Source organism: Macrosteles quadrilineatus, unplaced genomic scaffold, assembly GCF_028750875.1.
Source record: "Macrosteles quadrilineatus isolate MER2022 unplaced genomic scaffold, UCM_ALF_1.0 Scaffold_9__3_contigs__length_116548681, whole genome shotgun sequence".
Lineage (NCBI taxonomy): Eukaryota > Metazoa > Arthropoda > Insecta > Hemiptera > Cicadellidae > Macrosteles > Macrosteles quadrilineatus.
This window is the reverse complement of record NW_026542602.1, coordinates 50,389,878-50,407,560: the sequence shown is the minus strand read 5'-3', so window position 1 is coordinate 50,407,560 and position 17,683 is coordinate 50,389,878. Positions and strand designations below refer to the sequence as shown.

Below are 17,683 nucleotides of genomic sequence, written 5' to 3'. Positions count from 1 at the left end.
TCGAGTAGAGAAAGTTGTACAACTCAGTTAAAATCTTATTTGAGGTTTTGTAAATCTGTCTTTATATATCTTTTCCTTTGTAATTAGATTTTTATAACCTGAGTTGTTTGGATAGTAGTACAGTATAAAAAGTTAGTAGCTCTTCTGTGGTTTATTTGAGTGATATTAAATCATCTGTTGATGACCCCAAAACCAATTCAGCTGGTTTGAATTATGAAAAAAAAATTATGAAAATTGCAAGGAAACGCTAGTGCATAGAGGCAACTGGCAACTGCATTGAGAGCAAGGGAAAGTAAATTTAGAGGAAGAGAAAATCAGCTGATTATAAGAGCTAAGGAAACAGTTATTTTCACTGATAATAGCTGTTATTATAGAATATTGCTACTTTTCGTACGGACTGTGGAAAATAAGTTAATTCAAATTTATGAATTTTATTAATAAAAACTGCATTACATGTTATAGCCTATCATTCATCTAAATACAGAGAAGCAAAATAACTGGTAGTTCGTGCGTGGCTATCATAAGAACTGACAATTGAGATTAGATTTATGGAAATGTATGTGAGATCGTAATAAATAATAATAGTGTATGTGAAAATAATACACTGTTAGGATATATTTGCTACACTCATGTTTGGAACAGAACTTTCCTAAAGCTGGGTTTTCCTAGACGCGGAGTCGGCCAGCGGAGAGCGGACAACGGAGAGCGGACTCAGCTTGTCTTAGGTAATTTAATGTTACTGTTTTCCTAGCAGCGGAGCGGAATGCCATGTTAATTTCAATTCCGCTCTCCGTTGTCCGCTCTCCGCTGGCCGACTCCGCGTCTAGGAAAACCCAGCTTAACAAGAAATCAGCAAAAGGTTCTCTGTGTACCAAAAAATATTTTTTGAAACCATCTTTTATTGTTGTTTACTAATTTTGGGATTTTTTATGACTAAAAATTACTATCAACGGTTATTCGGAGTTCCACGTTTTCCTTATCGTTTCCGTTATCATTTGTAACGCCTGTATCGTCTTCGTTAAAGGGGATTCGTCCATTTCTTGTTTTTCCAACTCTTCAAGATGGTGGCCCCAACATGATACACCTGGCTTTCCTAGACCAAAAGGAGCTTCTGGCGCTGTTCTCAAATAGTATGTACCTTCCGCTCTGTAAAAAATCAATACTAGGAATAGTAATATTTTATTACCAGTACCGGTACTAACTGTGGCATTTTCCAGGGCTAGCTTAGTTTCATGTGTGAGGCAAAGCTGAACACAGGAATACCAAATTGCACAGAGAAGAAGCCGAGCATGTGAGAGTTATTTTTGCGTGCAAAGCCAATGAGTACAGGTTATGAATGATACTTTTCATCAGCTAGAATACTCATATACAAATAACAGACCTTAGTAAAATTAAAACTATTATATTTCCTAATTAAACTTTTTTAGTATTCAAATAAAGGCAATAGCAAACCTACATAACAGTGAAAATTATAAGTTCTAGTTCAAGGTTATGTTCATTGTTTAGTAAACACACAATACAAGCTAAAACACAGCAAAACTAGCTAATGCATTTTTCTCAGCGAGCACATAATAATAATAATAATAATAGAGAGGACACGGCGTTTAACCAAATGCACTGAAAGTGTGGCCAAATCCGCCATCTTGGTCCGTCATACAGCCTGAATCCAAGACCCGCGAGCTCACTTCGCATTAAAAACCCCGCGACAAATACACGATTATAAACAACATTAATAGTTGTCAAAAAATTCTGAAATTTTGCACACTTTTAGATATGATACTGAGGAAAACGATGGTGTTAATATAAAATTATTAGTTATGATAGTAATTGAGTTATAAATATGTTTAATACTTATGTAGTTTAATTTTTCAGATTCAGACATGAAAAAGTTGTATTGCGAGGAAATTTTTTATTTTTTGGTCAGAGAGATTTCGTCAGCGGGAAAGTTGTCGATAAATAACCAAATTTAACTATCAGATTCACCGAAAATCTTTATCATGTTCGGTTTTCAAAAAAATCAGGTACAAAAGAGATCCATTGCCGCTGCGCCGCCGGGCCGTCGTCTATACATTTAGCGTGCAGTAATGTTTTATACTGTTGTACTGTAATATTGTATATTTTTTTTAAGAAATTTTCAATCATACTGTCTATGTAGAATTTTCAACCGTTTAGCACAACTTTTTAAGGATTAATTAGCTTTCAATATCATCCAAGATAAACTAAAGATAATTCTGTAAGTTAAATTAAACTTCCCAAATATATTTGTAAAATTACACTCAATTTATTGTCCCAGAAAAATTTTATCGAGTGTTAAAATTTTTATTGAGATGTTGCCTGATTTTATTTTTGTGAAGACTTTTGTTACTTATTTTACAGTAGTAGCGAACTCTAACATTGAAATATTTTTGAGCAATAATTTTAATTAGGTACTAAACAAAACTGATTTTTGTCCATATTGTTTTATATCCTGAGAAATATGTACTATTTGGAAACAAATTTACTCCTACACATTGTCCAAGTACTTTGTTCGTCAAGTCCTCAATTACATGGTTTTCCTTTACACTAATATCATTAACTTTATATCTACACTATTCTCATCAAGCATAGCAGACGACTAGCGCGCTGCACACGCCGGGACTACTGTCGGGGAAATAAATATGTGCTTGAGTTTGAGCCTAAATATCTCTTGAGATTAATTATCCGATTTTGTTGAGACAAAAATTAAATGTAAACTGGTTTAAATACATTTTACATGGTAACAATTAAAAAAATTTCCGTTTACCAGAAAAATTTTTATAATTGAAAGATTCTAAAAAGTACCGGTTTTAAGAAACTCTGCACTAACACTGAAGTTTAAAACTTAATTCTAAACAAACCACTAAGCCAATCTTTCTTAAATTTGTATGGCTTATTGGTAGATTTATTGTTAACAGTTCCATGCATTTTAAAATTCTTACTCACGATAGTTTTTATGCTGATGTTTATTTTTAAAACGTATGCTAACATCGTTAATAAGACGCTAAAAATTTCGTTCAAAATACCATCGTGTTTGTCGTGACACAAAAAATAACACCAATATGACAGATTAATAATGCGAACAAAGGTGTTTTTTAAACAGATATATATTTGTAAAAAAAAATTTCTCCCGCAACTGGCAGGCCGATTGGCTCAGTGGTTTGTTTACAATTAAATTTTAAACTTCAGTGTTATTGCAGAGTTTCTTAAAACCCGGTACTTTTTAGGATCTTTCAACAATATACATTTTTATGCTAAACGGATTTTTTTTTATTGCTACCACGTAAATTTTATTTAAACGAGCTTATATTTAATTTTTGTTTCAACAAAATTAGATTATTCATCTCTGAGATATTTAGGCTCAAACTCGAGTGCACATATTTATTTCCCCGACAGGTAGGTTAGCGCCGCCATCTTTGTCCGTTTCGCAGGCTAGTAAGACTGCCACGCTCCTGCGCTCCGAGTAGCGCTTCTATTTTGTTATGTGTTCGCTGATTTTTCTGTTCACATTTGTATTGTTGAACAATAAACAGCTGATTTTATGAAAGGAATTGTAAACAAACACACACACTTAGTTGGCAAACTGGAGTGTGAGAACTGATTGAGAGCAAGGGAAAATCAGCTGATTGTTTTTTTCTTGCTCTAAATTAGAGCTTGGGGGACAATGATAACTGTCTTTGATATCAGCTTCTTAAAAAAATAGCTACTTTCTGTACTGAGTGATAACAACATTATTTAACAAAAATATTGTATCTTGTTGTGTTGGTAAGGCAAAGTACCACCTTGCCAAAAGCCACTGCAGTAAATAAGCAAGGGAATGTAATTTGGTGGTAGACCTGGGCCTAAACTTTAAATTTTCGCTATACCTGGTATCAACTGGATACTTGAGGATAACTTCAGGTTGTCCTCTGCATTTGCATTCCTTAAAATCTGCTTGCGTCCCACACTTGAGAGCTTTTAGTTTGTTGTCTCCAAGAATGATATCAATGAAAATGAAGAATGCTCTTTTGTGACTGCATTTCGGATCTAGAACAAGCAATTAGTTATAAATGACCAGAAAAATTAAGTTTTAAAGTTCTTAAGTTATACCTTTGACTATTAATACAACTAGACATCCCCATGTTAAAATTGTCACTATTTTTTTGTATCTAAATGGCCATAGTTGATGTGAGCCACCAAACAGATAGTGCTGATCTAAGTTGCTAATTTGAATTTCTGCCGCATACACAAAAATTTTTATCAATTTAAACTTGTGAGCTATAGCAACTGTTCGCATCAACTTAGTCAGCAACAAAAAATAAGGTAGAAAATTGAACTTAGACACGGACACATTCTGTGACTGGTTCATACAACTAAGTTCTTTTTTAATACAAAATAGGCGACATTTCATTTCATTGATGGGATGTCTACTTCAGTATCCAATAATAGGGTTATACCAATAAAAAAAAACAGCTGATTTTGGAATTTTACAACTTAGGAAAAACTCAACCTTTTAGACTAGAGGCCGAGTGTGCAACTTTGTTTTCTACTTATTGAGTGTTTAAATTTTTAAAAAAGTGGATTTTTATGAGTATCAATATGAATATCAATTTTTGCGTAGGTACGTCAATACTGTTTTACGTATAAAGGTTAAAAATATATTAAGGGACTTCTCAAACACGCTGTACACAAATATACTAGGGATGGTCTCAAAAGGAAGTCTCGAAATTTCGGGAAATTTTAAATCTCGTTTCTACACGAGACGAGATTTCTTTTTGGCCGAGATTTTTATCAAGACGAGAAATAAAACGCCTGCAGAAAGTCAATGCAATACCCGCAATACAGGAGCGTGTTGTAGTTGCGTTTCCTTTGCGAAGGCGTTCTTATTTAATTAATTCTTTAAATGTAAATATTACTTTAATTATTTTAATAATATTACTTTAATAACATTTGAGAAGTTTTGTTGAGTGTAAGCAGTGTGAGGAATGTTTAATTACTATAAAAAGTCAAAACAAGTAACTATTTTATAAAAAATAATATTGCTTTTATTTTATGATTTATTTGATTTTAGGACAAGTTGAACTCTATACTAACTGATATCACTATGTTTCCTAATCGTAGGCATTTTTAATAAGTTAGGCGTGATTAATAAAAAAATGTTATGCTGATGTTTTTTTAATAAAAGATTGTAAATATTCTTGCCTATTATCATTATTTTTGTATTTAAACAGTCATCTAACAATGTTACAAAATCAGGTAAAAATTTTGAACGTGCATTTCCCGTTGTGTATGAGAAGAGAAATCCCGTTTTGATTTTGTCTCGAAATTTTATGAGAAATAAAAAATCTCGTCTCGTCTCGAACTAAAAATCCAATCTCGTCCATCCCTAAAATATACGTTGGCGGATGATACACACGTGTAAACACTCACCGATAGACATTGCGCATCCAGGCTGACTAAAACCCTCGTTAAACTCAAAGTCTGCTGTCCCTAGTCTCTGGTTTGTTCCGAAGGTAACAGAGTTTGTGTGGTACAAGTGAACAAACTGAGCGTCTGACTTGCTCACGTGCTGCAGCTTCGTCCAGTTTTGAAACCGTGAGTCAAAACCTGGACCAGCTGGGTCAAGTCCTGTAAAATAGCGTTTGAACCAATGGTATTTTAATTTTCAAATTATAATTGGGTCGATTAACCTCAAAAATTTAATTTTTGTTATATTTTTGGATTATTACTATTATAAACTCTATGTACCTACATAGCAAACCTGCAGGCTAAGATAATTTCAATTTGTTTGAATGTTTAATCAAATACAGGGTGTTTTTAAATGCAACTCAAATTAATAGTACTGTGTGACACATTTTAATGACAAAACCATCTAATATGTTGAAATCAGGCCAAGAAGGCAGTCCAATGAAGCTCCTGGAACTCATTGAGCCAGTGATGATGAGACAAGCAAATCTTTAAACAGCAGCCAAGTTGCTTGGCCCACCACACTAGCAATCTGTGTGCCATGGAACATCTTACCACAAAGACGAACAGCCGCGTGAGACCCCAGGTCCCCTCCCACCAATCGTCTGTTTGACCACTTACCACGATCAATGACCTTGGAGTTGTGGACCTCGGCGAACCTTCTCGGTCCCCTACTTCATTTGTGCTGGAGTGCAAGTACTGATCCTTGCTGTATCAGAAGATTTATTCCAGGTTCCACCTCTTGGTGAACGATCACTCATCACCTCTGACGGATTGATTGAATGGCTCTGCACCACTAGGCCAACTGGCCTCAAGGCAGCTCTTTAGACCAAAGAGCACAGTAGATGAAAAAATACATTAGTTCGCACCCCTGAAAGATTTCCTGAGGGCACCCCTCTTTCCAGCACTTTTATGCTACCTGTAGGAAAGCAAGTAAAATTGAACCCATGAACACAACATCACGTACCTACTATGGAGTAAATCTTCCCTGTCACTGCTCGGCCTACATATCCACTCAGCTGAGCTCCCAAACTCAGGCCGACAAGGTTGATTTGATCTGCTGTAATCAGACCTTCCTTGATTGCTCCATTGAACATGTCTGCGATGGATTCACCAAGCATCTAAATTCCAAGTGAAATAGAAGTTTTTGAAGAATATAAAACGAGTTTGAAGAATATAGAACTGTAAAATAATATGTATTCTGGTGCAACAATCATTTTGGCAGTTTGGTAAGATAGTTTGATAGAGATTTCATGTGAAACTTTCTCATTCTATCCATTCTACGTTTCTAATTATTGTTGATTACGTCATGTTACAGATATTTGGTTGTTTATCAAATAAACATATTATTTCCATCATGAACCTACATGGTGGTACATTTGGTAATCGAGGAAGCTGAAGCGTGTAATTATGTTTCATGCGTTAGGTAGGTGCAGACTAAACTCAAGACAATTGCTGTTAGTCACATAAGTTATTTGGTGACAGTAGAAAAGCTCTCACCGGTCTTTTGTTTTTTTGTTTGTTAAAACAACTTTTTTAGTGATTTTTCTTATCATTACTGTTAGGAATTTGTATTAATTCATCCAAAAGATATTTGCTTCTCCAACATTAAACAAAAAATTTCAAAACATGTAAATAAGTTCAGATTATCACCTATTGACTACCCATTATTAGTAAATATCTATTATTCGAAAACACATATCAGTATTTTTATACTTGACTACAGTATTATAATATAGCCTAGCACATGAATGAATCATATGTAATATTAAATTATTGCTATTTAGTAAAACCTTGCTAACTCAACAACTTGTGGAATCAGAGGTTGTCGGATTATCCGGAATATTGAAATTTGTAATGGGTTTTAATAAATGAGAATACATACCATACTAATTTTTACATGTTAATGTATTACATGGTATTACTTACATAAGTATTCAAAGAAATTTGGAATATTCAACAATTAAACAAAATTTTCTGGGGGTTTTTCATGCACCCTGACAGCTGTTGACTGTCCAGTTACACTGAGTTAACCAGGTGTTGAGTTATTGAGGTTTTACTGTAGAACAACAACAGTAACTATGTAACTTAACTATGTATGTTGTATTCATTATACGAATGGAAGCAACATTACCTCTAGTTTGGTAAGTAATGTTGTTAAATACAACACATTTGAAACGGGAGAATCCATGAAATACGGTGAATCCAAAACCATTATATTCATTTTTTCATAGAACTTGACCTTGAATATTGCTGAAAAAATGAATTCATTATATTTTTTTCTATAAAGTGGTTTAGATACCTTTATAAATTAATCTTCAATAGCTGTGGTGGCAACTATCAATTTGACTCTTAGGTCTTTGTTTGCTCTTGGGTTTTATCTAAGTTTAAAAAAGAAAGGTTGACGATCCACTTTTACCTTGAGTTTGCCACATGGGTCACAAAGTCCTATGTACATGGAGTGTATCCAGAAAAGTAAGGGGTGAGCCAGTGCAGTACAAGGGTGAACTGTACTAATAAAAAGTAGTGGCAGGTACTAGGAGCCGAACCGACTTGGCCAACGACTCACCGACCTTGTTGACAATCTTCAAGTTAAGAGAGTTTTTCATTCTTTGTAGGCCTCAAGATAGTTCAACCTACAAACTAAAACTAGTTGCCGCAACAGCAACCGAGGATTACTTTATGCAGATAACTAAACCATTTTACGATCGAAAGAGTAATCCGCTAAACCTATATGCTCAATTGATTTTTTTTTCATCGGACAATATCATATTGAATTAAACAGCTAAAAATATTCTACAGACTGACTATTCAAAAGGTATGTAATGATTGAATAAAAATGAATACCATCAATAACATTTGTCGTAACAAATTGCAACAAAATGTACACTTGCGTACAATAATTAATTAACTATCCAAAGTCTTAGTCTAATAATTGCATGCAACGACTATATCTGGAATTATGTGTACTATAATTTTTTGTGTTCCGCTAACTCAAAATAATTTCTTTTAACGACCAGTCATTCCATACGGATTCAGAATTTGTATAACATGAAATGTATTTAACTTAAATTTTGTCTTGAAATCTTAAAAGACAAAGTTCACCTTCCTTCTCAATTACTCGTATGCTAAATCTCTACCTACATTCCATCAGCTCGACAACAACGGGGTCCTCGGCATGTTGGAACCATCCATGTGCTATCAGCATTGTCGGCTGGTTACGATTATATGACTGATCATGAAATAGTTGCAGCCCATCCGACAAGTCCTCTGCCCTCCAACTCATCTTATTTGCTTCATCTAATCTACAATCAATCGACACTCATCAAATACTGTTTGTGAGAACTGGAAACAGTAGACTGTTAGAAATAGAATATATAATGTTTAGTGATTGATTCTGTAAAAGTCACAACAAATATTTTTACACTGCGCTACCCACATTTTACAGACAGGGAAGCAAGCTAGTGAAGCAAGCGGGACTTTGGTCCTTGAGGTCCCAGGTTGAAATCCCACCAATCACCAATAGGTTTCATTTAAGTGATAATGCTGCGACCCCTAAGCATATTAAAGCCTGAATTATGGCAAAAACAACCCCAAGCTGAGCCTAGGACAAAAAAATAACACTGTACAGACAAAAAGTTTTCAATTAGATCTATGTCTTTGTATGGCATTCATCAAGTGTGCATTTTACACTTAATGTTTCCAGTATTCTATGTTTGTTTCTGTTTTGAAAACCCAATCTAATAAATTGGGATTTCATCATTGATTGATGTTTTCATAAAATTACATAGTTTAAACATTTTTTTAATGGAGTAAACTGCAGGTATAGCAGGAGAGAGATAAACTTGTCAATTATTTTTTGTCCAACCAAAGATGAGGAGGTGAACATTTGTTCTGAACCTCAAACCATTAGAAGCTATAAATGTATTTTTTTTAAACACAAACAGACAGAAGCTTAACACTGAGTTGAGACTGAGATAGAAAATGTTTATGATAACATTTTTTGCTTATTTTGACCAAAGGATCAAAGTAAATTATGTTCCCATATTTTTTTTTACACCATGTATATATGAATTTGAACGGATGTGGTTTTTTACCTCAGAGGACATCAAAACAAAAAAATAAATTGGTCCCGGGTTTAGATCTTACCATGAGACCTACAGTATTATAGTTCGGCCGCTTAGAAAACGACCTGCGCGCTAATGCTAAACCAATGCTGGAGGAGGTCGCTTTCTAAGCGGCCGAACTATAGCTTAAATTCTCTTTCCCTACATGTGAAATTTGCTAAAAGTAATCACAACAATAATTTGATTAATTAAGCAGTAAAGGATGTAATCAGATGTTACTGTATATTTATTTTTTGTTTATCATCTTATTGGTATTTTAATCAAACAACTTACTTATAAAGTCTTATCCGTGTGTTTGACGAATCTGGAGGTTTTGGCATTCCATGAGCAAAGTATCCTGGAAAAAAATTTCTGTAAAGCTATTAATTACACTTAATTTATAAGCTAAGTATGCTTTAAAAGCAGTCAAGTTAATACAAATTGTTTGAGGCATATTGTCCAGAATTTGTGTAAAAAATTAGTTGTAATAGATTCCCCTATTGGGTCTGATGATTATGGAGTGGCCAATCAAAATCAATCCCCACTTACAATCTTTTATATCTATATGTCTTGTGAGTAAACAGTATGAGTGTAAATATATTATTACACGTGTTATTTGACGTATTTTTTGTACTTTCATGTAAAATAAGTTGTTGGTTAATAATTGCTCTAGAGCGATGTAAAAAGGAATGATGCAAAACAGATAATTGATTGACTATGACGTCAACACACCAAAAGGTGACGTGTGTTATAGTCAGTGGGTTTTCATCTGTAGCTGAGAATTGACATTTAAAAATGTGTATCGGTGAAATATGAACAAGGATATACTTTGTAAAAAAATTAACAATTTAGGAAACAATAAAATAAAAAGAGAAAACAATAAAATAAAAAGAGAAAACAATAAAATAAAAAGAGAAAACAATAAAATAAAAAGAGAAAACAATAAAATAAAAACAGAAATAAAAACATAACTCAATTTTCTCCTCACAATGCCTGTTATTGGATAAAATAAAAGGTTTGCTTCAGTGTTGCATTTTACTATTTTAATACTTTATTAATACTTTGCACATTAAAAAATTATCATTAGTAAAAAATAAGTAAATAAATAAAGTTTATTTTTTATTTTTGTTTTTCTTTTCAATAACATTTCTTTCGTTTCAATAATATGCATTTTTTACTAGAAAGATTCTGGATAATATCATAAATAAAACATACTTCCTTAGTAAATTTCTCATCCTTCTACAACAGCTTAAGCCATAATATTTTATTGTTAGTTCTGTCCGGTGCACTGTAGATGAAACAAATTGTAAACAATACACGACCAATTTGTTTCTTGTTATTTAAGTAAATGAAAACCTAGACCAAATAAAAATAAAAATCATAAACATTAACTTGTCCCCTAGTTATATAGCCAAACAGTAAATCACAAATCATTAAATGAACCCTGAAATAATAGAAACAAAATTTTGTCAACAATAGCAATCGAGTGCCACCGGACATAATCTGGAGACGAAAAACGAGCTTAAAAATTTACAATGAGATTATGAAGTCTTCTTGTATGTTTGGTTAATCATGATAATATGAACAGCTTTGACAACAAATACAAAAATGAGAGGATAAGGATATGTTACAAAGAGCACAATGGCTTTAGGGTATTTTTAAAAATTTGCCTCTCTTCAACTAAATCTTCTTTCGGATGAAGGAACAAGGGGTCAAAATGCTTTCAGAGCATATCCTAATTTTTGTGTACGTACAAAATTTTGTACTTCTTGTGCCAAAGTGGACTTTTTCCAGTAAGCTAGACATCATCACAAAAGTGCATACTACTCTACTTAAATTGGTAACATTTATTTTCAATTATTCATGAAATAAATATTGTTCTCGAATAGTAATCACAACTCAGATTTCACGTTTAAACTGAAACAGATTATAATCTTTACTAGAGAAAAAAATCATGTTGGATAACAAACACACATAAACATTGCTAAACTGTTGCAAATTGAAATCAATTAATTATTAAAAGAAATAAACATTATCAGAATATATAAATTCTAAAATAATTACCAACTATACAGAGGTGAACTAACAATCCTGTGATCATGACGGACAATGGTAGAAATGGTTGTTCGATTGAAATGCGATGAAACGTGTAATGTATGTACGTGATAGTGTACTGCAGAATCGTTAATTGGTCTCTTGATCAAATACAGATGTACACACCGGCTTGGCAATAGAATTGCGAAAATTGCAACATGTTTAAATGTATTGCAATTAATTATTTACACTGGACTTTTTGTTGTAATATAATAGATGGGTTTTTGGGCAAGGTTGGTTGGTCAGTGGAAGGAATCGTTTGTTTTAAGGTATTAAAAAAATTTTACAGCGGGAAATGCTCACAGATTGGAAATATTAGTCTTAGATATACTTTTGAATACCATTACTTATTATCACTAGCCTGTATAGAAGGAAATGTAGTCCCTACCATGGGCGCCCGCAGGATTTGGAAAAGAGGAGTGCAATATATAGGTCTAACGAACATCTTGGAGGTCCGGGGCCTTCCCCGTGAAAATTTCTATAGATAGTTACCAACATAACATTATCACACTATTTTTTGTTTTGAATCTTTGAAAATTTGAACGGAACAATTTCTGGAGCCAATCTAACATCTGTTATTTTGTAGTTGAACGCTGACAATGGGATAAACATTACTTTTAGATGTCAGATGCTGACTTTAACCGTAGCCATCAAGCAGAAAATATTTTTGTCTGGAACTGAAAGATCGTCAGTTAAACAGTTGGCTAAATGTATCCACAACCTTAAATGCACTGTTATCATTCAATCAACTGAATTCTTGCTTTCATTTCAATAAATACTTGGTTGTAAATTATTAATATAAAATTAATTAATTAGGTAGAGTCATTGTTAATTTGTCATGGAAGAAAGAATAAATACAAAATTAGTTTGTAAGGTGCGGTTGACATATTTATTTCAGATTAAATAAAAATAGATTAAACGAGAGCTCGCCCCGTGATCGAAAACTCGACCAAAAGTATGTATTGTACAAACTTCTCTATTTTCACCCCACGCTGTAAATAAAACATGTGATTGGAATTTCTTCCATTTGTTTTGATTTTCTGTTTATATTTTGTTGTTATTTTGTCACCAGCATGGCAACCAATATAAGACCCTTTCAAATTTGTTTTTAATTTCAAATTCATTTGTTGTGCTTATTTTTGGGCCTACAGTAAATTTATAAAGGGATTCTGCACATCTACAGGAAAATATCTTTCATTTTTTACCAACTGCGTGTAATTCGGTCCAGTAGTATGGCCAGGCTAGCTGTCATAAGTTTTGCAAAAGTTTTTTAGCATATAAGATAAAATGCTACATGCATCTAAATGTAGGCTAACCAAACCATCTTCTTGTAAGTAATAGAGGTGTACCCCAGCTCTTCCCTTATTATTCTACAAACTCTTTATGACAGTTGAAGACTTTATACTATAACTCCTATAGGTCATGCACATTGATTTTTTTCTAATCCTTTTTGAGACTACTGGGGTAATTCTCTTTAGTTCTGTTAAATTTCAGTTTAAATTTTTTTTATTCATGCTAAAAAGTGGTGATTACAAGTTTCCATGCACCCCATCATGCTGACCATCTCTACTCTCCTTTATTTCCTCTTTTAATAGATGTGGTTAGGGACGTTCTGATACCGCTTTCGATACGATAGTTGGTATCGATATGGTATCGGAAGTGTGGTATCGATACCATCTCAGTATCGGCACAGAAAACATATTACTATACCCAGAATGCCAACCGCATGGTAAAAAGCATCAAGTGTTTTGAGTGAGCTTTGCCTGTCAATCGTAGGCATGGCCACCAGCGTTGCCATGCACTCAGCATAGCAACGCTGGTGGCGCTGCCTACGATTGACAGGCATAGCTCTCTCAAAACACTTAATGCTTTTTACCATGCGGTTGGCATTCTGGGTTATAGTAGTAGGTTTTCTGTGGTATCGGACCAAAAGTATCGGAAAAATAAACTGGACAATGAACACAGAACGAAAGCTTGAAAAAACAGGTTGCACTTTCATAAGCGGCACAAATGAAAGCGCTAGTAATTTATCAATAACCCAACCTAACATAACCGATAGCATACCTTCATTTGTGCCGCTTATGAAAGTACAGCCAAAAGGCAAATTAATAAATATAAAATAGGCGAATAAAAATTACAAAGGTGTTATTTATTTAAACAAATGTAAACACATTTTGACTTATGCTGGCTATTGTGGCTGGCGTTCAGCAGAGTAATCTATTAAGTCAATCTAATAAGGGAAGTTTTTAAAAATCTCAACGTAGCCTATATTTTATATTGTAATTTTACCCGAAAAAAACATGTAGATAATTATTCATGACCATTGAACTTAAAACAAAAATGTATTTCTTAAATAAACTCCGTAAATAAAACGGTGCTTTTCCGGGAAAATGACAATCATTTTTTAATTCAGGACGTTATTTAGCATAAGAATAGTGACAAATATAATTTTAGCGAGACGTCCGTGATCGTTATAATTACCAATAAACGGTATCAGCATTCTGACACATACTTTCTCCCATAAGTTTGTCAACAACCCTTATCATGTGTAAGCGGTGAGAGTAAATATACGGAAATGGGATTTATACAATTTTTTTCACAATTTAAAGGACTACATACTACATTTTTATCAAAATCTTTGGGCCATTTTTGTGAAAATCGGATTTTTCCGTTATTTTATGGGGTTTTATGGGAAAATAACATAATTTACAATAACTTTTGAACCATAATTTTTACAGAAATGGCAATTGTACCATTTTGTTCAGAATATAAAGAACTATAACATACAAAATTTTTATCAAAATCGTTCGGGCCGTTTTTGAGAAAATCCTATTTTTCCGTTATTTTATGGGGTTTTATGGGAAAATTCCCATTAAAAATTAAAAAAAATTTAAAATGAAAAAACTATCAACATTTTAAGGACCATATCATACTATGTTAAAATAAAACCGGATTTTTTCTAAAATCCTATTTTTCGTTATTTAATGGGGTTTTTATGGGAAAATAACATAATTTACCATAACTTTTGAACCGTAATTTTTACAGAAATGGAATTTTGTTCAGAATTTAAAGGGCTACAACATACTACATTTTTATCAAAATCGTTCGGGCCATTTTCGAGAAAATCCGATTTTCCGGTTTTTTACGGCTATTTATGGGAAAATCCACATTAAAAATCAAAATTTCAAAAAAATGAAAAAAAACGCCTGGAGATACCATGGATTAGAACCTACATACCAAATTTCATCGAAATCGAACCACAGGTGTAGTCCCTAGCTCTGTACACATCCAGACACACCTAGGAGGATTAAACATTAAGGAGAGGACACGCTGTAGTTTCGTTGAAGCCAGCGTACTGGGGAGGGGGAGAGGTAGCGCTACTCTCCCGCTCCCCCTCTCATACTGCGTTGTATGGGTTACTGGGAGTGGGAGATTTGGTAACAGAAATATCAATTAACTATTTAAAACTTAGACTACATCATGCTACGAAAATTAAAAACTTAAATTCTAACCATAATATTAGAATATAAAATAAGTTTAAATCCTTTAAAAGAATGATAAACGCACTTTGGCGTCAGAAGACGCGATGATTGTTGAACATTTTACACTATTTACTTGAAGTTTATTTGGGCAAACAGATCAAATATAGTTCAATATGATATTAAAAAATCTAGAATTTGATTGCCAAGAAATTGTTTTACATTTTATGTTTGTAATTTAATTGTAACGGCTGTTGGTGTAAAAAAAAGTTAGAGCTGCTTTACATTTTTTCTTAACTTTAGCTATTTAAAATCACCTGCCTAGCACATAAATCTCTTAAAACTAGTAAAACATGGTATTAACAAATCGAGATAACCATGAAAAATGCAAATTTAAAATGTATTTCACCACCCGAATAAAATTTTTCATTTTAACCTATAATTAGTAAGATTGTTTTATAAACTGGAAAAAATAAAAAAAAGATTTATTGTAATTATTTTTCTAAATACCACTCTTAAATATAGGTAAATATATATGTTTTATTTCGCGAAACTATTAAGGAATACGAATAAATTGTTAATTTGTATAGATACATCATATTTTTTTCAAAAACTTTATTAAAGTAATGATATGTTCAAAGTCCAGGCCAATTCTTTCAAATTTTATCTTCAGTAATAAATAATAAACAATAGTTTTTATAGAAATGGTTGACACCGTTCGATAGGAAATTTAATTTACTTTAAGAATGCCATCGGTGAATAACACAGGTGTTTTAGTTTAGCGACAATTTTAATTCGAAACAGCGCGCGTCGCGTTTTTCCCTATCTCTCCCATGTTATAGCCGCGGCTTTTTGCCACTCTACGGCTCCGCGTGAGGTCCGTGAAGTTGGCGTACCCATATTAGCGTATACACTTTTGATCATTCCAATCGTTAGTTCATCGTTAGTTCTCGATAGTTCCCAAATTTTGTCGTTAGTTCTCAAAAAATAAAAAAGTTATAGCCGATAATAAGTGGGTACGCTAACTTCACACTTCCGGGTTCTAGCGCACGCCGTTTCCTGATGAGAAATGTTTACATCTATATATCAATCGTTAGTTCTTCGTTAGTTCTCGATAGTTCTCCAATATTAACGTTAGTTCTCAAAAAATAAAAAAGTTACGAGGCATACAAAGTGGGTACGCCAACTTCACAATTATAGAATTTGCAGCGGGCACACTTTTTTGAATAAAAATGCTTACATTTATATACCAATCGTTAGTTCTTCGTTAGTTCTCGATAGTTCTCCAATATTAACGTTAGTTCTCAAAAAATAAATAAGTTACGAGGCATACAAAGTGGGTACGCCAACTTCACAATTATGGAATTTCCAGCGGGCACACTTTTTTGAATAAAAATGCTTACATCTATATACCAATCGTTAGTTCTTCGTTAGTTCTCGATAGTTCTCCAATATTAACGTTAGTTCTCAAAAAATAAAAAAGTTACGAGGCATACAAAGTGGGTACGCCAACTTCACAATTATAGAATTACCAGCGGGCACACTTTTTTGTATAAAAATGCTTACATCTATATACCAATCGTTAGTTCTTCGTTAGTTCTCGATAGTTCTCCAATATTAACGTTAGTTCTCAAAAAATAAAAAAGTTACGAGGCATACAAAGTGGGTACGCCAACTTCACAATTATAGAATTTCCAGCGGGCACTCTTTTTTGAATAAAAATGCTTATATCTATATACCAATCGTTAGTTCTTCGTTAGTTCTCGATAGTTCTCCAATATTAACGTTAGTTCTCAAAAAATAAAAAAGTTTCGAGGCATACAAAGTGGGTACGCCAACTTCACAATCATAGAATTTCCAGCGGGCACACTTTTTTGAATAAAAATGCTTACATTTGTTATGCCTGACCAGCATGGTTAACTAAGTTAATAGGATAAAACCAAAGAAGAAATAAAACGTTAAAGTTTCACACAAGTTTAATTTTACATTTTAAATTGAATCAAGAAATTTACACTCAAGTAAGTTCATATGCTTAAATTAGATACGCAAGTTCATCTCTAAAAGGATTAATTATTATTTAATTTCCAGAATCTTAAATACTAACATAGAAATACTACATGATAGAGAATACCTAAGTGAACCAGAAAGTGAGAGAGAGACTAGAGGGGGGAGGAATTACTTACTAGTTCGAAAGTTGATGATGGAATGATTGTCTAAAAATTATAAAAAGAGTTCTGTGACAGTTATCCCCTCTACTGTTACTTATTAATTGTATTTACCATATATGGAGTATCCTTGAAAAGGAAAGCTCTCATTGGTTGTGGGTTTGCAGGACAGTGGGGGACATCGTCACAGGAAGTACACTTCCTCGAGACGAGCGCGTGTCAGCTGATAAAATGTTTATACAACTTTCAATAAATTTTGAAAATTAATAAAAGATTTATTTTGACTTATTATTGTTCCCTTAGACTGAATTTAATAAATATACATTGCTTAATAAATATACATTGCTCGTCATCACATTCGCACCACCGCAAGAGAAAA

The 17,683-nt window shown here is 33.1% G+C and overlaps 1 protein-coding gene across 1 annotated transcript; it reads right to left on the bottom strand.

Moving 5' to 3' along the window:
* Positions 1 to 415: 415 nt before the first annotated feature.
* LOC129002242 (phospholipase A1-like) lies at positions 416 to 11,749 on the bottom strand. The gene is made up of 8 exons (XM_054429906.1): positions 11,631 to 11,749; positions 9,861 to 9,924; positions 8,605 to 8,765; positions 7,595 to 7,713; positions 6,428 to 6,581; positions 5,425 to 5,622; positions 3,882 to 4,041; positions 416 to 1,146 (listed from the first exon to the last, which is right to left on the bottom strand). Exons 1-8 carry the CDS (start codon positions 11,665 to 11,667, stop codon positions 954 to 956), a joined length of 1,086 nt encoding a protein of 361 aa, XP_054285881.1. The 5' UTR covers positions 11,668 to 11,749; the 3' UTR covers positions 416 to 953.
* Positions 11,750 to 17,683: the final 5,934 nt, after the last annotated feature.